General features: G+C 59.3%; 3 protein-coding genes and 7 non-coding genes across 10 annotated transcripts; 6 read left to right on the top strand and 4 right to left on the bottom strand.

The window, feature by feature from the left end:
* Nucleotides 1-413: 413 nt before the first annotated feature.
* On the bottom strand, nt 414-528 carry LOC141946904 (U5 spliceosomal RNA). The gene has a single exon (XR_012629976.1). It is a non-coding gene; the product is annotated as a U5 spliceosomal RNA (small nuclear RNA).
* Nucleotides 529-1,717: 1,189 nt separating this feature from the next.
* On the bottom strand, nt 1,718-1,832 carry LOC141946885 (U5 spliceosomal RNA). Its single transcript, XR_012629957.1, has one exon. It is a non-coding gene; the product is annotated as a U5 spliceosomal RNA (small nuclear RNA).
* A 509-nt stretch (nt 1,833-2,341) lies between these two features.
* RPS8 (ribosomal protein S8) lies at nt 2,342-7,466 on the top strand. Its single transcript, XM_074876200.1, has 6 exons — nt 2,342-2,481; nt 3,339-3,445; nt 3,805-3,904; nt 5,308-5,483; nt 6,435-6,564; nt 7,301-7,466. Exons 1-6 carry the CDS (start codon nt 2,478-2,480, stop codon nt 7,408-7,410), a joined length of 627 nt encoding a protein of 208 aa, XP_074732301.1. The 5' UTR covers nt 2,342-2,477; the 3' UTR covers nt 7,411-7,466.
* Nucleotides 3,190-3,274, top strand: LOC141946889 (small nucleolar RNA SNORD55/SNORD39). The gene has a single exon (XR_012629961.1). It is a non-coding gene; the product is annotated as a small nucleolar RNA SNORD55/SNORD39 (small nucleolar RNA).
* LOC141946892 (small nucleolar RNA SNORD46) lies at nt 3,610-3,713 on the top strand. The gene has a single exon (XR_012629964.1). It is a non-coding gene; the product is annotated as a small nucleolar RNA SNORD46 (small nucleolar RNA).
* LOC141946890 (small nucleolar RNA SNORD38) lies at nt 5,741-5,813 on the top strand. The gene has a single exon (XR_012629962.1). It is a non-coding gene; the product is annotated as a small nucleolar RNA SNORD38 (small nucleolar RNA).
* On the top strand, nt 7,017-7,088 carry LOC141946891 (small nucleolar RNA SNORD38). Its single transcript, XR_012629963.1, has one exon. It is a non-coding gene; the product is annotated as a small nucleolar RNA SNORD38 (small nucleolar RNA).
* Nucleotides 7,467-8,111: 645 nt separating the features above from the next.
* On the top strand, nt 8,112-8,238 carry LOC141946902 (small nucleolar RNA SNORA35). The gene has a single exon (XR_012629973.1). It is a non-coding gene; the product is annotated as a small nucleolar RNA SNORA35 (small nucleolar RNA).
* A 2,451-nt stretch (nt 8,239-10,689) lies between these two features.
* Nucleotides 10,690-14,730, bottom strand: BEST4 (bestrophin 4). The gene is made up of 9 exons (XM_074877191.1): nt 14,579-14,730; nt 14,173-14,267; nt 13,435-13,668; nt 13,000-13,154; nt 12,834-12,911; nt 12,367-12,519; nt 12,032-12,112; nt 11,416-11,570; nt 10,690-11,107 (listed from the first exon to the last, which is right to left on the bottom strand). Exons 1-9 carry the CDS (start codon nt 14,728-14,730, stop codon nt 10,690-10,692), a joined length of 1,521 nt encoding a protein of 506 aa, XP_074733292.1.
* Nucleotides 14,731-16,376: 1,646 nt separating this feature from the next.
* LOC141946814 (uncharacterized) lies at nt 16,377-18,745 on the bottom strand. The gene is made up of 2 exons (XM_074877190.1): nt 18,690-18,745; nt 16,377-18,399 (listed from the first exon to the last, which is right to left on the bottom strand). Exons 1-2 carry the CDS (start codon nt 18,706-18,708, stop codon nt 17,165-17,167), a joined length of 1,254 nt encoding a protein of 417 aa, XP_074733291.1. The 5' UTR covers nt 18,709-18,745; the 3' UTR covers nt 16,377-17,164.
* Nucleotides 18,746-22,388: the final 3,643 nt, after the last annotated feature.

Here is a 22,388-nt window from a genome sequence, read left to right as displayed (position 1 = left end):
GGCACCGCCAGCACCAAAACCCAGGCCCGGGCAACCGCCGCCGATTTAAACCCCGCGCGCCGGCGTGCCGCGGGGCCTAGCGGGAAACAACGGCGGGAGAGGGCGGGACTACACCTCCCAGCATGCTCTGCGCGCGCGGCCGCCTACAACTCCCGGTGTGCCCCGGGGCGCGGCCCAGCACTGCGGCTGCCGGGAGGCGGCGCGGGGCGTGCTGGGAGGTGTAGTGCGGCGTGGCGGCGCGCGTGCGCAGTTGGTCCCGCTGCATGACGGCGGCCCGGGGCAGGGCGGGGGGAGACCTGCCGCCAGCAGGGCCGGGGCGGAGTGCGGTGGTACGGCCGCTGTAGGGAAGCTACCGGGAGAGAGGAGATCCTGAACAACAGGAGATTGTTCTGTTTTTAACCAAAGAAAGGGGTAGCTCCATCGAAATGGAGCCTCAAAAAATTCATCGACACTCGTGCTTGTTCCTCTCCACGGAAATCTTTAGTAAAAGGCGAAAGATTTATACGATCTGAAGAGAAACCGGAGTATAGCGCCCACTCCTCCCCACGGCACACCGCCCGCCTGCCCCACGACCCACAACTCACGGCGACACACGCCCCCCACCCGCTCCCGCCGACCCACACCCGCCCCGGCCCCGCCCGGCCCACCGCACGGGCCGCGACACCCGAACAGCTCGGACCGGCGGCGGCGGCCGCCACCGGCCGGGCCGGCACAGAGCCGCGGGGCACCCTGGGTATGCAAATCAGCCCGCTGCTAATGACGCTCCTGCTGATGAGCCGGGCGGGGCGCGGAGGGGCCCCGGGGCCGCTCCCTGCGCCCCCCGCCCGGGCAGCGCCTGTGGCTCCCCGGCCCGGGGCCAGCCCAGGCGGCCCCTGAGCGCCGCACGGCCGCTCGCTCGCTCGCTCCCCCCCCGCGGCGGGAGGGGGGAAGAGCGGGAAGAGGAACAGGGAGAAACTCCATACAAATACAACGAAAATTACATTACGTATTACAACGAAATAATAGTAACTTTGCAAAATTGTAAGGAAAAGGGACAGAAAGTTACGGAGGAAGATAAAACCCGAGACAGACAAGTGAGGCACCTCATCGCCCTCCACAACTCCCTGAACGGAGGGTGCAGAGAGCTGGGGATGAGCCTCTGGAACCAAGGAACGAGCGACAGGACAAGAGGGAACGGCCTCAAGCTGCGCCAGGGAAGGTTTAGACTGGATGTTAGGAAGTATTTCTTTGCAGAACGGGTTGTTGGGCGTTGGAATGGGCTGCCCAGGGAGGTGGTGGAGTCCCCATCCCTGGAGGGGTTGAAGAGTCGGGCTGACCCAGCGCTGAGGGGTCCGGTGGAGTTGGGAACGGTCAGGGTGAGGTTCATGGTTGCACTGGAGGAGCTTCACGGTCTTTTCCAACCGAGATGATTCCCGGATTCTATGAAACCACTCGCCCCCCGGCCGGCGCCCAGTCCCGCCCCGAGCAGCGGCCCCCCCCGCCAACCCCCGCGTTCGTGCCGCCGAGCACAACGGCGCGGGGCTCGGGAATCCCCGGGGCAGCCGGCCGGGCCTGGTGCTCTCGCAGAGACCCGCAGCCGAGCCCCTGGGCCCGCACTCAGCGAACGCGCTCTCATCTAAAAGTGAGCCTAGCGCAGCCGCGGGGAGACGGAAACTCGACCGCCCCGGTATGGCGAGTACATCCCTACCCATCGCTCTACTTTTAACCGGAAAGGGGCAGCTCCACCGAAATGGAGCCTCAAAAAATTTCTCGACACTCGTGCTTGTTCCTCTCCACGGAAATCTTTAGTAAAAGGCGAAAGATTTATACGATCTGAAGAGAAACCGGAGTATAACAAACCTCTCCTCCGCGTACCTACCGACCCCCGGCTGTCGCTCTGTAGGACACGGCGACCCCCGCCGCCACCCTACACCCCGCCCCCTCGACTCCCCCGTTGTTCTAACCCTCTTCTCCGGACCCGGCCGCGCGTCCGAACCCCCCCGGCCCCGCGGGAGCGGCGGAATCTGCTGCCGGAACGGCGCCGCCGCGCCGCGGTGCACCCTGGGTATACAAATCAGCAGCAATACTAATGAGCCCTATGCTAATGAGGCTCCCGCCGCGCCCATCACGGCCGTACCCCGGTGGGCGGTGCGCGGGGGCTGCTCCGCCGCGGGATGCCGGGCTCCGGGCCCTGCCTGGCGGCGTTGGCGAGGTGACCCGCGGGGCAGGAAGGACGGGCCTGCGACCGGCCGCCCCCCGACAGCGCTCCCCTCCCTCCTGGGCTGGAGCCCGGGCCCGCCGCTGCCCCGACACACGCTGAGGCTCAGCCGCGGGGGGCCCCCGCCATCACCCGCCGCCTCCCCCCGGGCCGCCGCGTCGCTAGGCAACGGCACGCGCCCGGCGCTGGCGGCGCGGTGACGTCACTACCTCGCGAGAGCTCGCCCTTCCAAACCGCCCCGTGAGGCTCCGCCCACCCCTCTTTGCGCCAGTGCTGCACCATGGGTGAGTGGGGCCGCGTTGGGCCTAGCCGCCATCCGCCGTCATCCGCCGCCCTCCGCTCGCCGCGCCGCCGCTGCCCCTCACCGGGTGACGGCGGCGGGTGCCGTCTGCCTGCACTGCCCGCCACTGCGGGCGGTCACGACGGCGCCGAGTTGCTGGCGGCGGGGAGGGTGCCCAGGCCCAACATGGCGGCGGGCGAGGCCTGAGGGGGGGAGGCGGGATGCGGACGGCCTGGCCTCACGTTGCCTTGGTGCAGCCCCCGAGCGCTGGCCTGGCTCTCGTGGCGGTGGGGCCGTAGTGCTCGGGGGGCTGCGGAGGCAGCTTTTCCCGCTATGAATCCTGCGGACGAGGTGGGACGGCTTTCGCAGCAGACCCAGCAAGAAGGGTGGGGGGAGTCCTTGTACCTAGCGCGTTGGCGGGGGGTTGTGGAGGAAGCAGGAGATGGGGTGCCCAGCAGGCTGGGTAGGAGAAGGGGGTTTGTGTTGGGGTGTCTCTCGGGGGCCCAGCAGCCTGCCAGACCCGGAGGATAATGTAGGGTGTTTCCCGTGGGGTGCCCAGCAGCTTGGGATGGGGCGCTAACCATGGGGTGCCCAACATGCCAGCTAAGTTGGGAGGCCGCCTCCCAGGGGGGACAACCCTTGGATGGGATGGAGGGACTCTGTGTGCTTTGTACAGCCCTGCTGGGAGGGAGGGAGCAGGTCCAGGCGGGTCTGAGTCTCAATGATGAAGCTTCTCTGACTGCTGCATAAGACTGAGTGCACTGTGTGGATACCAACCTTGGAGAGCTGAGGACTCAGAACCGTGCCCTGCCACGGCCAGGTGGGCTCTGCCGTCCTCTGACCAGGCTGCTCTCTGCTCAGGTATCTCCAGGGACAACTGGCATAAGCGTCGCAAGACTGGGGGCAAGAGGAAGCCCTACCACAAGAAGAGGAAGTATGAGTTGGGGCGACCTCCTGCTAATACTAAGGTGGGTGGTTTGGGGAAGGCAGTCGGTAGTTGTGTTGGGTTACTGGTCATGTGTTTTAGAGGTTTAAACGTGCTGTGTTTTGTGAGCAGTTAAATCTCCGGCTTATAAAGGTGGTATTTCCCTCTGTCTGCAGAAAGCAGCAATACATTTCTGAAACAAGAGGCAATTGGAATGATGAAATTTTTACCTTAGGTAGATGCAACAGACCGTTTTGGTCACTCACCGTATCTGCCGATGCTGGGGTTTGTCATAGTTACACTGACCACATTGCCTTTGAGCTTAGGAGTTAGCTGGGCTCCTGCGTGAGCTGTGCAGCATTCCAGCACCAACAACACGCTGGTGTTTGTTTCTGACTGTAGATTGGCCCACGCCGAATTCATACAGTGAGAGTTCGTGGTGGAAATAAGAAATACCGTGCCCTTCGGTTGGATGTCGGCAACTTCTCCTGGGGATCGGAATGTAAGTACATCGTATGCCTGATGTGTTGGAAGGGAGAAGTCTTTTACAGCCGTGCTGGTCCCCAGTACTGTTGCAGGGTAGAGGGATGATGGTGGACTTGTAGGCTGGGTTGGAGCACTGTGGAGCTTGCAGCACTGGGTCTGAAGCAGCATGCAGAGTGATGAGAACTTTGACCTTACGTGGCCTTAGGAGACTTGGATGTCTGCTAAGTTCACAGTGATTGGAGTGTCATAGTTACACTGAGTGACATGCTCGCATTACCTTTTTACTGAGGGGAGGGGAGCTACAGAGGGACAAAAAACCTAAATGTGGATAATTCTTCATAAATGCAACTTTTCTGGTTTATTGATGAACACTTCCTAAAAGTTAGGTGATCCTGTACAACAGAGAAAGGTGTTGAGGATTCTTCTGAGCAGGCGTGCCCCTAGGACAGTGTTACATTACTAGCGTGTGCAGTTTACTTTGTACTCCTAGTTTGCTAAGCAAAAGGGGGAAGCGCAGAAGCGAGAGAGGAGTCTGTTGTATTTCTTCTGAGCAAGGTTGGGTTTTCTTTAAATAGCAAACTGAAAACCATATAACTTGAGCCTGGGCCTGGTCAGTGTTACTCAGTATGATGGTAAAACCAGCGGTAAGGAAAGTGGTGGTTCAGTGACCAGTGTGGTGTGAGGGCAAAAGGATGTGCTTTCTCCTCAGTCATCACAGAGCATTGTCCGTGCTGTGCACACTGCCATTATTCATAGGCAGTATTGCAGAAGCAAAGGGACTGAGCATACCTTGCAGAACAAAGACGAGGTACGTGAGTGAAGAGGAGAAAACCCATCTCATGCCTGTACATGGAGGGCTGTGTTTCCAGCGCAGGCAGCTGCTAAAGAGTAAAATCTAGCAGCTGAGACTGAGTGTTTCAGGTGGGTCTTGAAGGGTAGAAGTACCAGCTTCCCCTTTCAGTTTACTCATAAACGCTTGTCCTATAAAGTGCTTTCTAGTATGTGTTGCAGAGCAGTCCCGTTCAACAGAGCTTAATTCAGTAGTTCTAGGAAGTATGTAGAGGATTGAGCCCTGTGTGCAGTGTTAGTTGGCATCTGCTGGGGCATCTTCCAATCCAGAAATTTATTTTTTAGCATTGCCTAGTCTTATTTGAGATGAGTTCCAGCAAGACTGGAACCCCAGTTTTTCATCTGGGGTGAATCAGTTTCCAGGTGTAGGCTTCTGTCCTAGCAAGAGAAAGTGGGACTGATGAAAAATAGATGTATCTCTTAGTTAATTTAACTCGGTGCCAGTGAGTTGGAGGACATTTGATGGGGTGATGAGTGTGAGATGGTTTGAGGGTATATGTGAGATGCTGTGGACTGTATTCTCAGTTGTCTGATCCCTGTAGGTTTGAATTCATACTCTTCTTTTGAAAGGCTGCACTCGCAAAACCAGAATCATCGATGTTGTCTACAATGCTTCCAACAATGAACTGGTGCGGACAAAGACCCTGGTGAAGAATTGCATCGTTCTCATTGACAGCACCCCGTACCGGCAGTGGTACGAAGCCCACTATGCCTTGCCCCTCGGACGCAAGAAGGGCGCCAAACTGGTATGTCTGGGATTGTCATTGTCGTACTGACTCCTTGCAGAGCGGAGCCTGCCCTGCTAGAGGCAGTTAGCCATCATGAGCGGACAGTGCCTGCCAGGACAGGGTTGGGTACCCATCAGCGATAGCGTTATCTGGGCTGCGTTCCCATCAGCTCCCAGGATAAGTCTCTCTCTGTAAATGGAGCGTTCAGTACCACCGAGCTCTCTGAGGCATTGCACCCGTTTGTGCACAAGGACCTGCCTGTCGATCTCTTTGGTCTTCTAATGATGATACCCTTGTCCAGTTCTGCTGCTGAAGGGAGAGCGATGACATTTTATGATGCTGAGGAAGACTTCGCAGGTCGGGTCCTCGTGTTGTAGAATGATTTCTTTGATGAGAAGCTTAGATTGCTAACTAAACTTTAGCTTGCTTTGAAGTGTTTTTGAAGTGACTTTAAACTATCCAGACCTATTGCCTTTAAGATCCAAACCCAGACTGCTAGAAGGTATTTAAACCCCCACACGTAGCACTCAGCTTAAGGTTGTCTCCTTGCATTAAAAACACAGCACTTCCAGCTGAGCCTGTGCACAGGGAGAGCTTGTAATCTGTCGGCCAGGACTTGCACCACACCCAAGTGCTTTCATGTGTGGTATTCACTTTTTTTGGAGGGGGATTAATTCATCAAGGAAACCTTTGCAGTTTCATTTGTCTTAAGAGCACCCTTCCCTAGGGCCCTAGGCTTTGTTGTCAGCAGTGACTTAGTTTTCACCGTTGCATGTCTTGGCCTCAAAAGTGAAACACAGTACCTGGTTCTGGCGGGTTGAAGTATTTGTACCCCTGGAAGGTGTGACTTGGGAAACACAGTGCAGCACCGAGAATGCAAGAGTTTCTTTTGTATTAGCAGGGACCACCTGCTCTAGCAGAAGGTGGCCCTATGCTTCATCTTGTCTTTGCTTACGGCCTTGTTTTTAGACTCCTGAAGAGGAGGAAATCTTGAACAAGAAGCGTTCAAAGAAGATCCAGAAAAAGTATGATGAGCGAAAGAAGAATGCCAAGATAGCAAGTATTCTTGAGGAGCAGTTCCAGCAAGGAAAGCTACTTGGTGAGTCCCTGGCAGCATTAATGTGGGTGGGGACAAGGGAGTTGGGGCACAAACAGGGTGCCAGAGCAGATAAATTATTCTTGGGTCTTGGGAGCATTTAAAGTTCTACTTGCTGTGATAAAGCTAACTGCAGGGTGAAAGCTGTGGGGTGTTCTCCATATCTTCAGGGGTATTTTCTGGGTCTTCAGTGTAACTTGTTCTTTCATCTTCTCTGGGGATATCCCACTTGTGGCAGGGTGGGGAAATTGTTTCTGGAGCTTGAATTGCTACATGTCCCAGCCAGGCTCCTGGAGTTGATTGTTCCTGGTTGGCCCATGAGAAAAATAATTGGGCTCAGGACTTGCTAAATGAGCAAAGACCCATGGGGTGCACCGTGTCAGAAAAATGTCCAACAAACATGTAACAGCTTTGACCGGTTTCAAGTTCTGGCGAATAGTTCGGTGTTCTGAAGTCTTCTGGTGATGAGACCTTTGTCCAGTTCTGCTACTGAACTTGAGCGATGACAGTTTGGAGATCTGAAGAGGACTTCATTAGGGACTCGGTCCAGCAGAGCAGGTTCAAGAGCAAGATACCTTAGGGGGAGGTACTGAAGCCAGCACATAAACTGGTGTATCCGTTACTGATAACTTGCTCGTCTGTGCTTCTGCAGAGAGACTGCTTGCAGTGTTTCTTTCAGTTGATGTGTATACTGGGGTGGTGAATTACTCAACTTTAACTGGATGCCTTCTCCTTGCAGCCTGCATTGCCTCCAGACCTGGACAGTGTGGCCGAGCTGACGGCTACGTGTTGGAAGGCAAGGAATTAGAGTTCTACTTGAGGAAGATCAAGGCCAGAAAAGGCAAATGAATAAAAACTATTCTGCTGAGAGAACGAATAAAACCAAGAGTCTACTACAGTAAAAAGGGTTGTGTGCTCATTTGTGTGTGCAGAGTGGAGGGGGCTTGCGTAGCTCTTCCTGCCGGTAAAGTGTGAAGGAAGAAGGATCTCCTGGAATCCCTGAGCGCGTTTGTGTCTCCAGGCAAGCTCTGACCCTGCATGGTCTCGACTAAAACACCTCCCTGGGTTCTAGGACACTGACTTAATGGACGAAGTGGGTGTGGAAAAGAGTTGTCAGACTTGGCTGAAGTGGAGAATTTTCAGTGCTGGAAACCTGTGTGCAGGAGGAAGGTGCAAATGTCCAGGTCTGGCTTTTTGGGAGCTGCCGGGGTCTGGCTGGGCATGCGTCCCCCTTTTCCTCTGGTGTGTTAGGTCAGCACAAGCGTTTGGGGTCTTGGAGTGAGGTCAGCAGGGAAAGGGCCCTGCTGCCTCGGGAGCGGCTCTGCACCCGCAGCGCTGTGTCTTCAGCCAGACTTGGCACAAATGCAGAGTTGAAAACTTGTGTCTTGACGCCAGTGGCCTCTGCAGCTGGTACCTCCTGCCTCTCCTTCCCAGATCACGCGTGCTCATGTCCCCTGGTTCAGGCCAGCAGCCCCTTTTGCCATTGCTTGGTGTTTCCTGCCTGCTTGCACAGTTGCCTTCAGGGCCTGGTATCTTTTAACCAAACTTGGCTGCACTGCTCAGTGACCGGCTGGTCTTTCCCTGACCTCCTTGGTCTCATTCCAGTGCGAGATAAATTCCTTCTAGCAGAAGGGCCAGGCTCTCATGGTCTGTTCCTTTCGAAAGCTGGGTACAAACTCCAGCTTTCTGCCCTGTCACTGGGGCAGTGGTGGGATTGGAAAGCTGTGGTGCGCAAAGTTTTTCTGAGTGTTTTGTGATGTCATTCCTCAGGCTTTCTCTCTTTAAAGAAAGCCAGCGTGATGGATCTCTGCCTCTAGTTGTCAGGAGCTTTGTGCAGGTATTGGGGTGAAGCTGGGAGCTGTCCTGGGGCCATGGGGGGAGGCCTGACTCATCTCACACCTGCCAAGTGGACATGCTGCACACTTCACCCCACTTCTGTGTTTTTACAAAAGTACCCATAGGAGCGCTCTGGGGTGAGGCAGGCTGCCTGCACCCCAGCTTCACCGTTTTTAGCTCTGAACCGAAGGAGGTGCTGCGTGATCATCTTGCCCCAAGCAGAGCTGTGGTGAGACCCGTGTCTCAAGTGCCTTAAAACGCAGACTGCATCCCCCACAGATAGCTTGTGCTTGGTATTTTTGTCAAGTTTTTCCTGTGATGCTCTGCCCTGGGTGCTGTGTGTGCCAGCAGGAGGTGCTAGCGGGCTCAGGTGCCCTGGGCAGCGTGGGTTTGTCCTGCCTTGCTGGCAGGGAGCCGAGGATGGGTCTGTGCCACAGATGGTGACACATCAACCCCATCAGAAAACTCTTGTTATCAGGGTGCCTGCAGCAGCACTCTTGTGCCGTGGTGGGTGCGTTGGCGCTGCCTCGCAGCTCGGGTCTGCGCTCGTGGGCACTGCCAGCAGCTGTGCCCAGTGGGGTGCAACGGGCAGTGGGACCTGGGCTGGGCAGGACGTTTGCACAAGCACATTCCTTCTCCATAGTGATCCGGAGTAAACTTTCCCTGCTCTCCAGCAACGCCTGCTTTCCAGAGAGGTGGGGTGGAGGCAATAAACAGCACTTGGGAGGGATGCGTCACGGCTGCTTCCTCAGCGTGTTTCTTCTCTCCCCTTGCCCTCCGCAGAGTACAAACAGGATTCAGGGTGTTTCTGGGGGACTTTGTACAGATGGAGAAACTTACAGGGCAAGTGCCCACTCAGTGTCAGAGCAGGAGCTGTAAACCTGGCCCCTGATGAACAGGGTTATTGCCAATTCATCAATGCACGCTGCTTGCAAAGTTATTGCTCTGAAAAACGCAGCTGCCCAAAGGCAACAGCCCGTGGGAACGGAAGCAGCACCTGTCACCCTCTGCAGCCGTGCTGTGTGACGTGGGAACGGGGTGGTGGCACCTGGTTCCCATGGTGGCACGGGCTGCGGGACCTCGTGTGGCTTGGCTGTGGGATGTATGGTTTCTGCTCTGGCCTTGGCATAGCCCCGTGGATGCACACAGGGGTTGACCTGCCTGGGAGGATGCAAGCCTGCCATGCACTGAGCCAGAAAGAGATGGGCAGGGACTGGGGTTAAGCACAGCTTTAGTCTGGCTGGGTTTATGAGGTGCCAAAGCCTGGTCTAAGGACCTTACCTACTTCTGCAGAGGGGCTGAATTAAAAAAAAACGACTCATACAATGAGCAGCCAGCAGCTTAACCCAAGTGAGGTCACGGCATCCTGAGTCCTGCTCCTTGTTGAGTGGTTCTCTCAGCTCCACACTGTATTAACTTTGGGGTATTTTCATGGGACATGGTCCAACCCAGGAAATGACCCCATGGTTATGCTTTAACAGGTCCAGCAGTGGCCCGGAGGGTAGCAGAGGAGGAGCAGGGCTGGCTTGCTAGCAGGAGACAGGAGCTTTAAAGGAAAGGTGGCTATGGGAAAGGGGGGCTTGCAGGAAAGGAAATTTTTTAACAGCTCTGCTAATATTCTCATGGGAAGCACACACGTCTGAGTGCAGGAATCCTTCTACAGGTGGTGAAAGTGTATTTCTGTTTTTTTTCTGGCTGTATCACTTGGTCTAATACCCCACGACCATCACTGGTTTTAGTCCTTGGGGCTGTGCCCTTTTTGCCCCAGGAGAACGTGCGCCCTCCTTGACACAATCCAAATTCACCCACTTATTGGATAAATGTGGTGTCCCTGCTGTCTCACTGCTGAGGATGATATGCACCGACAAGGAAGAACCTCAAAGCTGAGGTTGGCAATAGCTTTATTAATATTGAGGGGACATCTCCATCATGGTATTGTTTTTCTGCAAGACTAATGCCCTCCTCCTGGCCCTTGCCTGGGGTCTGGGCTGTCCCCTGTGCCCTGCGCTGGGCCATGGGAGCAGGGAGCGAGCCTGGCCAGCTCCAAGTCAGCAGCATCATCACACAGATGGGCTGAATCCTGGAGGTTTGGGACTAACAGCTAGTGTTGAAGGCTGGCTGCTCAATTCCAAACCCACCAGGATCTTCCCATCAACCTGGGGAGACATCTTCGCTTGGGGCTGGGTGGCAAAAGACTTCTGGACAGGGGGGCTGAGAGGGGTGTCAGGGGACAGGGAGCTTTGTGGCTGGTAGTGGCAGTGCCTTGGGAAAAGGGGTGCTTTTGGGGCAGCCTCAGGGCTCCCAGGCCTCTGGCCGGTCAGCCCCCATGCTGTCGCTGGATGGTGCCTTCACCTGGATCAGCGGCAGCTCCTTCCTCTGTGTTTCGGAGGCCTCCGGTGGCTGGGTCCCCCCCAGGCAACAACCAGGCGTGGTGGGATCACTGGCCCGGCTCTCCTCATCCTCCGTCTCCTCCTCCTCGATGCGGGCCACCGACTCAGGGTCCTCGGAGCGGTTGGGATAAGGGGAGGGGAAGCCGCCATCCATCCGGGGGCGCCGGAGGTGGGGGTGACCTCGGCTGCCCCAGCCAAAGTTTTTGATGCTGATGGCAGGGGATGCGGCAGTGAAGAAGCGACTGAGCAGAGGCGTCTGGATGCGCGGTACGCTTGGCGAGGCTTCTGCTGGCTGGCTCTGCTCCGTGTCCTCACACATGCTGGAGGAGCACAGCGGGGTGATGGGCTGCCATCCTCCATGGGGATGCCCAGCACCACTCACCGCCTCTATCTCAGTGCATTTGCAAGCAGGGAACAGCTCAGGAGGCCACGTCCCTGCCTCAGCAGCTCATCCATCACCCAGTGCAGCCCCTAAGCTCCACAGGGGCTGGGCAATGCACTCCCAGGGGGGTTTGCTGTTTGCTCGCTGTAATTGGGCCCAGGGGGAGAACAAGCCTGCTTGTGCTATTGCTACCCTGAAGCACTCACCCTCTTTTTCTCCAGCCCCAGGGCTGTGCCGTGCACTCACCGCATGTCGAAGGTGGAGCCCAGGAATGAGGGCTTCAAGGTCTCAGCAGCTGTGGCCGTGGTGTAGGGGGGCTGAGCTGTGGACTCGTTCCAGTATTTGTCCTTCACGGCAGGGGGCAGGTTCTGGTACATGTCATCCACAGAGAGCAGGGACACCTGGGCACAGCAAAGGCAGGGGACAGGGGCAGCTTCGCAAGGACATGATCAGGGCTGGTGGCTGCAGATGCCGCTCCCAGTGTCAATCTGGCAGGGGTAGGGCTGGGCTCTGCAAGGGGCCAGGAAGGGTCTGGGCCCATCTCCTGGCTGCATTTGGGGTTTTCCTCTTCTGAACACTTTTCTCAGAGGTGAGGGGCTGAGCAGCAGTGCCAGGCTGCTGAGTGTCCCTCAGGGGAGTGCTGACCCTGCTGTGGGGAGCAGACACAGAGGGACAGGGATGGAGGGACAAGGTGCAGCCCTGCTTCCTTGTGTGGGAATCTATTTTGGACAAGGACCTGCATGGCCAGGAGCAGGGCTGGGTGGGCGCCAGCAGGGCACAGGTCCCACTGCCAGGGTGCAGGGATGTTGTTGTGCCCCAATTGCAGCAGCCCCACACAACATGAGCCTGGGGCAGGACCCACCTGCAGGTTCCTGTCTATCAGCTTGTTGGTCTCAAAGTCATCATCGTCTTCTCCGAAGGGGTTAATGATCTGCTCTGCAACCTGGGGAGGGAGGGGGGCAGGTGAGACAGGGGAGCAGGGACAAAGACACCTTCCCACGGGGCTCTCCATCCCTCAGTCCACCCTTGGGGCACATGAAACGTGGAGATGCGTGGTGGTGCCCCTGGTATGATGGCTAGGCTCGGAGGATGTGTGCCTGGGGGCAGCTAACCACCCCCTGGCCCAGGGGGGTGCTCAGGGCCAGCTGGCCACCCCCAGCCCATAATGCAAAGCCCAGCTGCCTGGCCATGTCTCACCTTCAGCCAGCCGGCATAGAAGAAGAACTGGAGGAGGGTGGAGAGGGGGATGTACATGTCCAGGTCCCCCTCCTGCCCCAGCTCCAGCGGCTCCAGGAACTGCCGCCCAATGAGGCAGAAGGCGAAGAAGGAGTAGACAGCGATGGTGACCACCTGTCAGGAGCATGGGTCAGCCGGCGGCAAGGGTGGCAGCCGAGGGGGACACTCGGCACAGGAGCAGCAAGGACGCGAGAGGCTCGGCTGGTCACTGATGCTTTCATGGGCTTAAGGCTAAACCCCACTGCCTGGACTCCTGCACATCCCTGCAGGGCTGTGAACCAGTGGCTGTGCCAGATCTGGCACCAGATTCAGTAAAGTGCTTCTAGGGAGGGGAGTAAAGTGCTCCCCATCAGAGTGGAGGGAGGAGACTGTAGGGCTGTGGGGTGGAAGGATCTGGGATCTGGTTCATGGGGTACGTGGGTACTCACCTGCGTGTACACCAGGGGGATGCTGATCCAGTCGTAATGGAACAACATGCTGCACTTGGCCCGGTAGAGATTCAGTTCCTGTGCAGAGAGGACAAGGACGGGTCCCTGGCTTTGTGCGAGCCCCCCTGCAGCACCTGGTCCCCCCCATTACCTGGCACCAACTCACATCCATGAGCAGGCGGAGGGCCACATCGTCACGGATGCGGCCATCCCGCCTGGCCTGGGCTGCCAGGTTGGTGAACCACACGCAGGGGATCCAGTACTTGTTGAAGTCGGAGTGGAGGCTCTCGAACTTCTTGCGCTCTTCCTGTGTCATGAAGCCTACGGTGGGGCAGAGACTCAGCACCACGGCCCCCGTGTCAGGGTGGGAGAGCCCTTCTGGGGACCATCCCCAGCAGGAACACAGGGTTCTCCAAGTGAAACTACATCCCAGTGGGGCTTTTTGGGGGTGAACATCCCTGCAAGGATGCAGGGATTGGGGCATGGATGCTTGCAAGGATCCCCAGCACCCAGCACACCCTCCTGGTGACAGGGACACATCTGTGGCCCGCAATTCTCACCCCACATTGCAAGCCGTCACCCCCGGGGCTTGACTTCTCACCCGCTTCCACCACGTGGTCCATGGTGGGGAAGCGCTTGAGCACCCTCGTGCTGACGGAGCGCAGGATGAGGACCGCCGACAGGTTGGCATAGCGGATGAGGGTGCGGCGCAGGATCCGGCCCCTCTCGTCCTTGCCATGGACATTGCTGGAGATGACGCACATGAGCTGGTCGGGCAGGGGGATGCTGGTGTACTGGGCCCACCACCGGTTCACAATCAGGGTGACGTAAAAACCTGCACCGGGAGACAGTGCATGGGAGGCTCGGAGTGGCCAGGCTGTGGGTTGAGGCATGGATGAGACCACACCAAGAGAGCTGCCATGTTTCCAGGGGTGACAGATTTCTCTGTGGCCAGGAGATAAAGTGCACATTGTGCTTCCCATTGATCTGCCCTCCCAAGAGTTAGAGGTGGGGACATCCCCAGCTCTTCCCTGTCCTGGGTGCAGGTGGCACAGGGCAGGACAACCATCTCTTCTAGATAAGGTGCCCCTTTCCTGGGTGTGGGGAGGAGGGTGCAGAGTGGGCCAGGGGAAATCACAGCAGGGCCAGGGAGCTGCACTCAGTGGGTCTGAGAGTCAAGTGCCATCCCTGGGGCACCAAGCTCCTCCATCTCCCAACTGATGGTGTTCAAGAGATGCTTTGGCATGGGGTCAGGGTGGGCAGTGGGGGCATCCTCAAGCCACCAATGCCAGGGGAAGCAGCAGACCCCAACTCCCAAGTTCCAGGGAGGGACCCATACCTAGGACAAACGACATGGGGATGAGGTCCGTAGAGCGGTTGCAGTATTGAGCCACTTTGGTGTAGAGGCGCTTCTGCTCCTCGGTCAGCAACTGCCTGCAATGGACACACAGCAGCGTCAGGGACATGCAGTGGGGTCAGGGACACAGAGTGCAGTCAGGGACATGCAGTGGGGTCAAGGGTGAGCAGTGGGACTGGGGTGCTGCCTCAGACCTCCACAAAAAGTCATTGTCTGATTCCCCTCCTCCTTGCCCTCACCTGCCCTCTCCCACCCTCCCTGGGGGAGTTCCCTGGGCTTCTCCCCTCCCTGCAAGGACCCCAGTCCATGACCAGTGGGGCATCTCTGCACATCCCAGTGGGTCAGCAGGAAGGGACACGACCAGCTGAGACACACTGACCCCACTCACCGGTAGACAAGGCTGAGCAGGGCGTACAGCACCACGAAGACGATGAACTCCTTGTAAAGCAGCTTGTAGATGCTGCCTTTCCAGCGGAAGAGCAGCTTGGAGAAGCCCCCAAAACGGGAGTTGGCAACTTTCAGCGTGTAGGAGACGGTCATTGCTGCTCAGCCCTGTGTCTTGGCAGAAAAATCCTTATCTTGCTGGCTGCTGGCTAAACTAGGGAGAACTGGGGTTCCCACTGCTGTCCAGGCTGCAGGGCCTGGGGACACACGCTCACTCCCACACCAAGCACTATGGCCCATCAGCAGAACTGCCCATGTAGCCGCCCTGCCCTTCCCACACCTTCTGCAGCCTCTGCCTGCTCCCTGCCTGCACCCTCCTGTCCTGCTAGTACCTCTTCCACCTAAATACCCCTGCATGGGTCCACACAGCCAAGCCCTCCTGGTGATGGATTGGGGCTGTCAGAGGCAGGGAACAGGGAACTCTAGGTCGGTCACACCTTCCTGCCACCGGCCCTGGCCAGAGATTTCGGTGGGGGCTGCAGGTGCTGGAGCTGGGCCTGGGCAGGACCCAGCAGAGCAGTTTAGGATGTTCCCCTTTGCAGCCACGGCAGCTGAGTTTAGGCTCCATGAGAAGGAGGGGAAAGGACAGAGGGTTTCATTGCTCCTGGCAGCCCTGGGAATGGGACCCTGGGGTGTGCAAGCAGAGCCAGCACCCAGGGAGGACTGCAGGATATTTTTGGAGCACGGATGAAAAACACACCCGTTGCTGCCCAAGTCCTTGCTGCCAGCAACAGGCAGCGCCTGTGGCCATGGGCCAGGCTGCAGCCCCTGGGGACAGCTGCCTGCCCTGCCTCAGCACTGTGGCAGCTCCTGGTCCTTCCATACCCTCTGGAGGGGCTTGGGGACTACATGAGCTGGGGCACTCTGGGATCCGCCGGGTGTCCCCTGGCTGCACTACCTGGCAGGGGGTGGTGGAGGCACATTAGAGGCTGGCACCGGCCCACTTTCCCAGGGCCAGCAAGGGAGCAGGAAGGGAAAAATTCCAGCAGGACATAAATCAGTGGGAAACATCCATGAGTGACAGCGAGACATGCAGGGAAACCATCCCATCCCCATCCCTGAGCCACGCTGGGGCTGGGGCTGAGCACTGCCGGGGCTCATGGCTCGCTGCCGGAGGCCACGCCACACTCCGCAGGAAACGCGGCTTCCTTTGCCGGCCGGAGCGCCGCGTCCTGCCCTGCCTGGCTCCCTCCCTTCCTGCCTGGGCACAGCGCCTGGCCCAGGCCCAGGACGGCTTCAGTGTGGAGTGGGGCGGCCAGCTGGGACTTCCAGCCTGGAAAACGTGCCATCGGGCAGGGGGGACAGGGCTCAAGGGTGCCTGTGCCTCCCCATCCCCAGAGAAGGGCTAGAGCACCCATGGGGGAGACTCACCAGAGGGGTGCCTGTGCAGGGGGGTGATTTACAGCACCCTCAGCCTTTGTCCCATTCCCAGGAGCCCTGCAAGTCCCTGCCCCAACCGGGAACCGTGGCATTTACAGCAGGCTGATACCCTCCCCGGCTGGGCTGTAAATCACAGTGTGAGGCAGGGGCTCCTCTCACCCTCAGCCAGTGCCCAGCTCTGCTCCACAGGGCTGGCAAAGCAGCCCCGGGGCTGCTGGATGAGACCCACGCTGGGGCATCACCCAGTATATGGGAGGGGAAATGGGGTAGGAGCAAAGCCCCCTATCCCTGCACTCCCCCACGTCCCGTCGGTCAGCTCCCCACCACCCCACACCATACAGACACAGGGATGGAACTGCCACTGCCAGGAGTAAAATGATTTATTTCTTATTGAGAGCTGGATCCTACAGGGCTTGGCAGCACCTCGGGCAGGGGAGGCTGCAAGGGGCTCCTCCCAGTGCCTCCCTGTGTGTGTGTGCACCTCGCACACCCACCCACCCCCACCTGCGCACAGCCCCTGCACACACTTGCGCATGAGCAGCGTGTGTGCACCGGCTGCTTTAAGCCCCCGTGCCACACAGTGGGACACAGCGGGATATGGGATGAGCAGCAGGCAGGGCCACCCTCAGGCTCCTTCTGACAAGCCCAGGGCACCCCATCCATGCGTGACACACCCCACAGACCACGTAGGCAGAGCCAGCCCCATTTCATGTCCCCAGACCCTGCTCTCTGGGGGCTGGGAGGCAGTGGGTCTGGGCCATCTGGCTCCAGTGAGAGAGGATGGAGGCCCCAGCCGATGGGTCTGGCACACACAGTATTGTCACCTGGTCCCCAAAAGCAGACCCCACCTCCTTTCCACGTCCTTCCTCGGGCACTGCCAGCCCACGTGTCCCCAAACACCACCAGCCTGTGGCAGGGTTCCCAGTGCCCAAAGCACCCTTGCACCCCTGCCCAGATGCAGCACATGGCAAGCGAGGGGTGCACGTGGTAGCGCAGGGGAAGGGATGGGAATTTGGGGTTGCAGCTTTGCAAACAGCCACTGTAAGTCACAGCAGGACAGCTCCTGCCTCTCCTGCTCTGACGGCTTTCACTACTGCCCCGGTCCCTGCCATCCTCCTGGCGTGTTCCAGACACAGTCCCCGGCCCAGCATCAGTGCAGGTCGATGTTCTCATACTCCAGGTTATCCGAGTCCTCCAGCTCGATGCCAGGTACCAGGTTGTAATAGTTGGTCGACTGACTCATGTAGATCTTCTCCCGGTCGGCAGAGTCCTTCAGGACTTCGCTCATGCTGACGGAGTCCATCTCTGTCTCGCTGCCCCCCAGCTCCTCTACCCTCGGTGCTGGGGTGTCCCGCTGCCTGTCCAGCCCTGTGCCCTGCTGCCCTTCATGGGCTGGCACCTGGGAACTGCTGGGGGATCGCACCTGGATCTCCACCTCCTCGTAGAGGTCTTTGCTGCTCTCCAGCGGGTCCGTGGAGGGCTGGAGCAGGACCTGGCTCCCCAGCAGCACATTCTTCTTGGTCTCAGAGGGGGTGGCAGGCAGCTCGTAGGGGACGTAGTGGTGGGGCTCTGCAGGCACCAGCGTGCTGCCCCTCTCTGCTGTGGCTGGGTGGCTCTGGGACCTGCTCTGAAGGCTGTAGTTGGTCTTTCTCTTCCGCCTGCAGAAGCACCAGGTGACACTGGCAAGGATGAGGAGAGGGGGCAGGCAGATGAAGAGGGCGGTGAGGCTGTGCGAGTGGCACAGCTCATCCCGGGGGATGCTCTGGAGGTCCACACTGTGGTACCGCTCTGGTGTGTGGCAGATAACCTCAGTGGCCAGGCTGGGCCAACCCTCCAGGTTGCTGAGCAAAGCACAGCTGCAGTCCCAGCTGTTGTTGGAGAGCTGGAGCTGGAGCAGAGACGGCTTCAGGAGGCTGGCAGGAAGGAAGGTCAGGGCATTGAAGCCCAGGTAGACCTCCTGGACCTGGGTCGATGCTTTCAGGAAGGACTTGGGCAGCTCCTGGAGCTGGTTGCTGTCCAGATAAAGGACCCTCAAATTAGGGGCATCTTCCAGAAAGCTTCCAGGGAGACTTTCCAGCAGGTTGTGACTTAAGTGCAAGATCTCCAAGGCAGGGGGGACTCCCTGGGCATTGCTGATGTCTGTGATGCTGCAGTGTGAGAGATAGAGCTCCCGCAGCCCCCGCACCCCTACCAGTGCGCCCCAGTCCAGGTGGGTGATGTTGGAGCTGGTGAAGTTGAGGCAGCAGCTCTCGGGGAGCGGAGCCTCCCGGAAAGCCTGGAAGTCCATGGGCTCCGTGCAGTTGCAGCTTTGCGGTGCTGGGTCGAGGGCAAGGCCGGCAGCGAGCAGGAGGCTGCCCCAGAGGGACACGGTCCCCAGCCCAGCGCCTGCGGGGAGAGCAGAGGGGACAGGTGACCCCCCTGCGGCACCAGCTCTCCCCTTGCTCCAGCCCGCCACGACGGGGGCGGGGGGGCGGGGGGGTGAATCCCGCTTCTCCCCGTGCCTAGACAAGCGACCCTGGTCCCCGCAGCCCCCCCGGAGCCCTCTCCCAGCGCTACCGCCCCCCGCCAGCCCGGGGCTGTCTCACACCCGCCGTCCCGCTGCTCCGGCCGGCGGCAGCGAGCGACCCCCGGGGCCCCGCCCGCCCCCCGCCCCGCTGTGCCCTGCCCGGCCTCACCTGCCGCCGCACCCCCCATCCTCCGGGGCCGCTCCGCGCCCCGCCGCGCTCCCCGCCGGGCGCGGCCGCCGGCTCCGCCTCGCCCCGGGGCGGCCCCGCCGCAGCCCGCCCGCCCCGGCCCGGGCCCGCCTCGCCCCGCGGCCGCTGCGCCCCCCCCCCGCGGGCTATGGTCTGCCTTCAGCCCCCTCCCGCGTTGGGCTCCCACCAGTCATGGACCCTCCAGCCGCACTGTGCAGTGGAACCCCCCGAAATACGCTTGTCCCCAGCCCCCTACAGTCAATCTGTCCTCTGGTCCACCTTCCTCTGCACGTTCCCCCCCCCCCCCCCCCCCATAAACCATGGCCCCTACAGCCGCCCATCTCCTCCCCATCCCTCCCCTCTCCATCCCTCAGAAGTAATGTCCCTTCTCACCTTCCCCCAGTCTCCACTCTCCTCTGGCACCCCACAAGCCCTATGTCCCTCCAGTCCCCCTCATACTCTAGCATCAGCCCCCCAAGCCCCTGGAGAGGGGCCAGGCTGGGCTCTGCTGTTTCCCTCCTTCTTGGGACTGGGAGAGGGCTCTGCCTGGCTGGTCCCCACCTGCACAGTGCAACTCCCAGCCCCACTGGGGAGAGGATGCAGGGTGGGCACCGAAGGGGCCAGCTTCTCCCCATCACTGGACCCCTTACCACTTCCTTCCATCCTGCACAAGTCCTGGACCAGGAAGGAGGAGCAGAGTCAGACACAAGCCCTACAGATCATCGGAAAAGCAGCGCTGGAGAGGGGAGCTGTGTTTCCCTACCCTGAAAGTGCATATGTTCTCACCACGGTGTGAACAAGGTAAACTGAGGCACATGGCGTGGTACTGACAGCACTTTGCTTCGGTACTGGTGGGAGGTGGATGAGATGGGACCTGACCTGAATGTGTGTACAGCCCAGTGGGGTGACCACAGCGGGGCAGGGCTCTGGTGGCCACTCTTCAGCCTGGCTTGGGGTGCAGAGTGCTGGGACACCCTGTGCGCTGCATATCTGGGGTGCCTCAGAGGCCTGGCAAGCTCAGCACACCAGTAATAAAAGCCCTAGGTTGTTTCAGGCTTCCTTGGGCCCCCCATGCTATCCTGAGGGATGCAGCGATGTTTGAGAAGGCACCAAGCTTCAAGAGTTTCTTCCCTTGATCTCACCCCTTACTCGTGGCTCAAAACTGGCACCTCAGCTGCTGCTCCCACGTCTCAGCTCAGGGATGCTCCAGCCCCCAGTGGGAGAGCAGCAGCTCCCCTTGGCCCAGGCCCATCACCCACGTCCCATGTGCCCTGTTTGGGTTTCTCCCAGACCCACAGACCCCAACAGCAGCTGAGTTTCTGGCAGTGGGACCTCCCCCACACTGCTGTGGGCATTGCCTTGTGAGCTACAGGTTTGGAGTGCTGGCTCCTTGTGCTGTGCAGCAAATGCTGCAGCAACAAACCCTGCGCCAGGGATTTCTGCTGGGAAGCATGGATGGGATGGGAGGGAGTGGGGAGGGAAGCAGGGCCAGCCAAATCCTGGCTGCTGGGGTGGGATGCAGGAAACGGCTGTTCAGGCTCTTGTGGGAAGGGAGGTGCCAGCAGTGGACTGGCCTGGGGGGGACAAGAGTTGCCTTCCGGGGTCTCCTGGACAGGGTCACACAACCCCAGGCTGGCACCCATGGGTCAGAGCCTGCTAACACCCTGTGGGGGGTAAAGCCTCCCCCACTCCCCCCGCTCTGGGACAGCAGCTGAGCCAAAAGCCCCATTGCAGGAGATTTCAGAGGGTTCCCTGAGCCTACCTGGGCCGGATCCTGCCTCCCAGGGGGACCTTCCAGCACTAGCATTTTACATACAGCCCCAGATCCAAGTGCTCCTTTCATCTGGAGGGATCCGGGTCCTTTTATCTCTCCCTCCAGGCAGCTTTTTGAAGATTTGCAACTTTCCCTCTGCACATTCCCAGCCAGGCCCTGGGGTGGGTTGGCCTCTGTTGGTGCTGGAGCTGGTGCTGGTGCTTCCTTCCCCAGCTCACCCGAGGGACCAGCCGCCCTCTTCCTCCTCCTCCACGGTGGCTGCAGCCCCATGCTTTTCAGGAGCTCACCGGTGAGAGTGCCAAGTGAGGGGGGAAAACCCTTCTCCCAAGGGGGTCAGAGCTGTCACCCCAATCCTGGGGAGCTCGCCTTCATCCCGGACTGTGGGGAGATGCAGGTGCTTGGCTGGTGTTGCTCTTGCTGCCCAGGCGCTGCATGCAGAGCACACAGCAACATCATGCAGCCGCCCCAAGAAGGCAGCTTGGCCACAGAGGTGAGCTGGGTTCAGCTTCATTGCTCCTGGTGCCGCTGAGCATCACCAAATACTGTGAGAGTGGGAGGACCGTGGGGGGGCACCAGGCCAGGTCTGAGTATCATGGAGGACAGAGATCCCACAGCCTCTCTGGGCTCCTGTAATATTTTACCACACTCGCAGCGGAAAAAAGTTTCCTAGTATCTAAATGGAATTTCCCTTGATGCAACTTGCACCGGGTGCCTGTCCTGGTTCCACTGTACACCTCCCCAAAGAGTCTGGCTCCCTTTTCCTGTAACTCCATCTAAATAGCTGCAGGCAGCCAGGAGATGGTCCCAGAGCCTCCCCTTCCCCAGACCGGGCAGGCTGTTGATGTTAAACCGTGCTTCCTCCCACCGCCCCAGCTCGGTGATGGGAAAACCCCCAGCTGCCATGTTCTGCACAGCGGACCCAAGCTGCAGGTGGAGGGTGGGCTGCTCCAGGGCTCCCTGTCTCTCAGAGAGGAGGTGTCCCAGCCCTGGTGGGATGTGGGCTGTGGGGTCCTTCTGTGCCTCCAAACCCAGCCTGAGGGCTTGCCCCAGGACAGCAGGGAGCATGAGCAGAGCTGGCGGCTCTCAGTCCTCGCTGGTCCCCGCTGTGCCTCTGCGGGGGGGGGGATCCCAGGGCGGACCCCAGGGCAAGCCCCACGCAGGTTGTCCCATCACCCCCAGGCAGGTCCCCTGGGGCCTCCCCGCACCCCTGGGTGCCTCCACCCACACGCTGCCTCCAGACGCTGACTCAGCTCTGCCCGGGGAGCTCCCCGCAGCCCCAAGCTGGGGCCTTCATCGGAAAATCAGCTCTGCCCCATGACGCCACCCACAACCCGGGGAGCCCCGGGGGCCCTGGTGGAAACAGGTAGCATTCCCCCAAGGGGCAGCAGCCTCCCTGCCTGCTCCTGGAGCGTGTTTGGTGCTGGGTGGTGGGTTTGCACATATTTCTTCTGCAAAAACTGGAAACTCGAGTAAAAAGCAGATGGATCCGGCTCATTTCCTCTCTCCCTGCAGGCAGGTTTGCTCAGCTTTCCTGCAGCAAAAAAAGGGGGTTGATACCCTCCATGGGGAGGGGAAGCACGTGGGCTGTTAGGCTGGGAGTACTCATGCAAAACTCTCAGCATATTCCAGAGCAGATTGAGTGACCAGAGCCCTGAGCTGCCCCAGAGAAGCAGCGATGGAGTGCACAGTGGGGAAACTGAGGCACAGGGCAAGGGATGTGCACACAGTCACCCTGTGTGCAGTACGAAGCAGAGGAAGGGCAGCAGGACCTGCTTTTGAGGGGCTCTCACAATGCTGCTGCTCAAGGATCCTGGGGGGCCGTGGGTTTTGTGGCCACCCCCGCCAGATCCCACACCCGTGGGGAGGGAGAGGTGTCCTGCATCCTTCCGTGACACGTTTTGGGTGAC

Source organism: Strix uralensis, chromosome 8 (assembly GCF_047716275.1).
Source record: "Strix uralensis isolate ZFMK-TIS-50842 chromosome 8, bStrUra1, whole genome shotgun sequence".
In the NCBI taxonomy this organism is placed as follows: Eukaryota; Metazoa; Chordata; class Aves; order Strigiformes; family Strigidae; genus Strix; species Strix uralensis.
The sequence above is the reverse complement of the archived record's forward strand: the minus strand, read 5'-3'. Positions and strand labels throughout refer to the sequence as shown.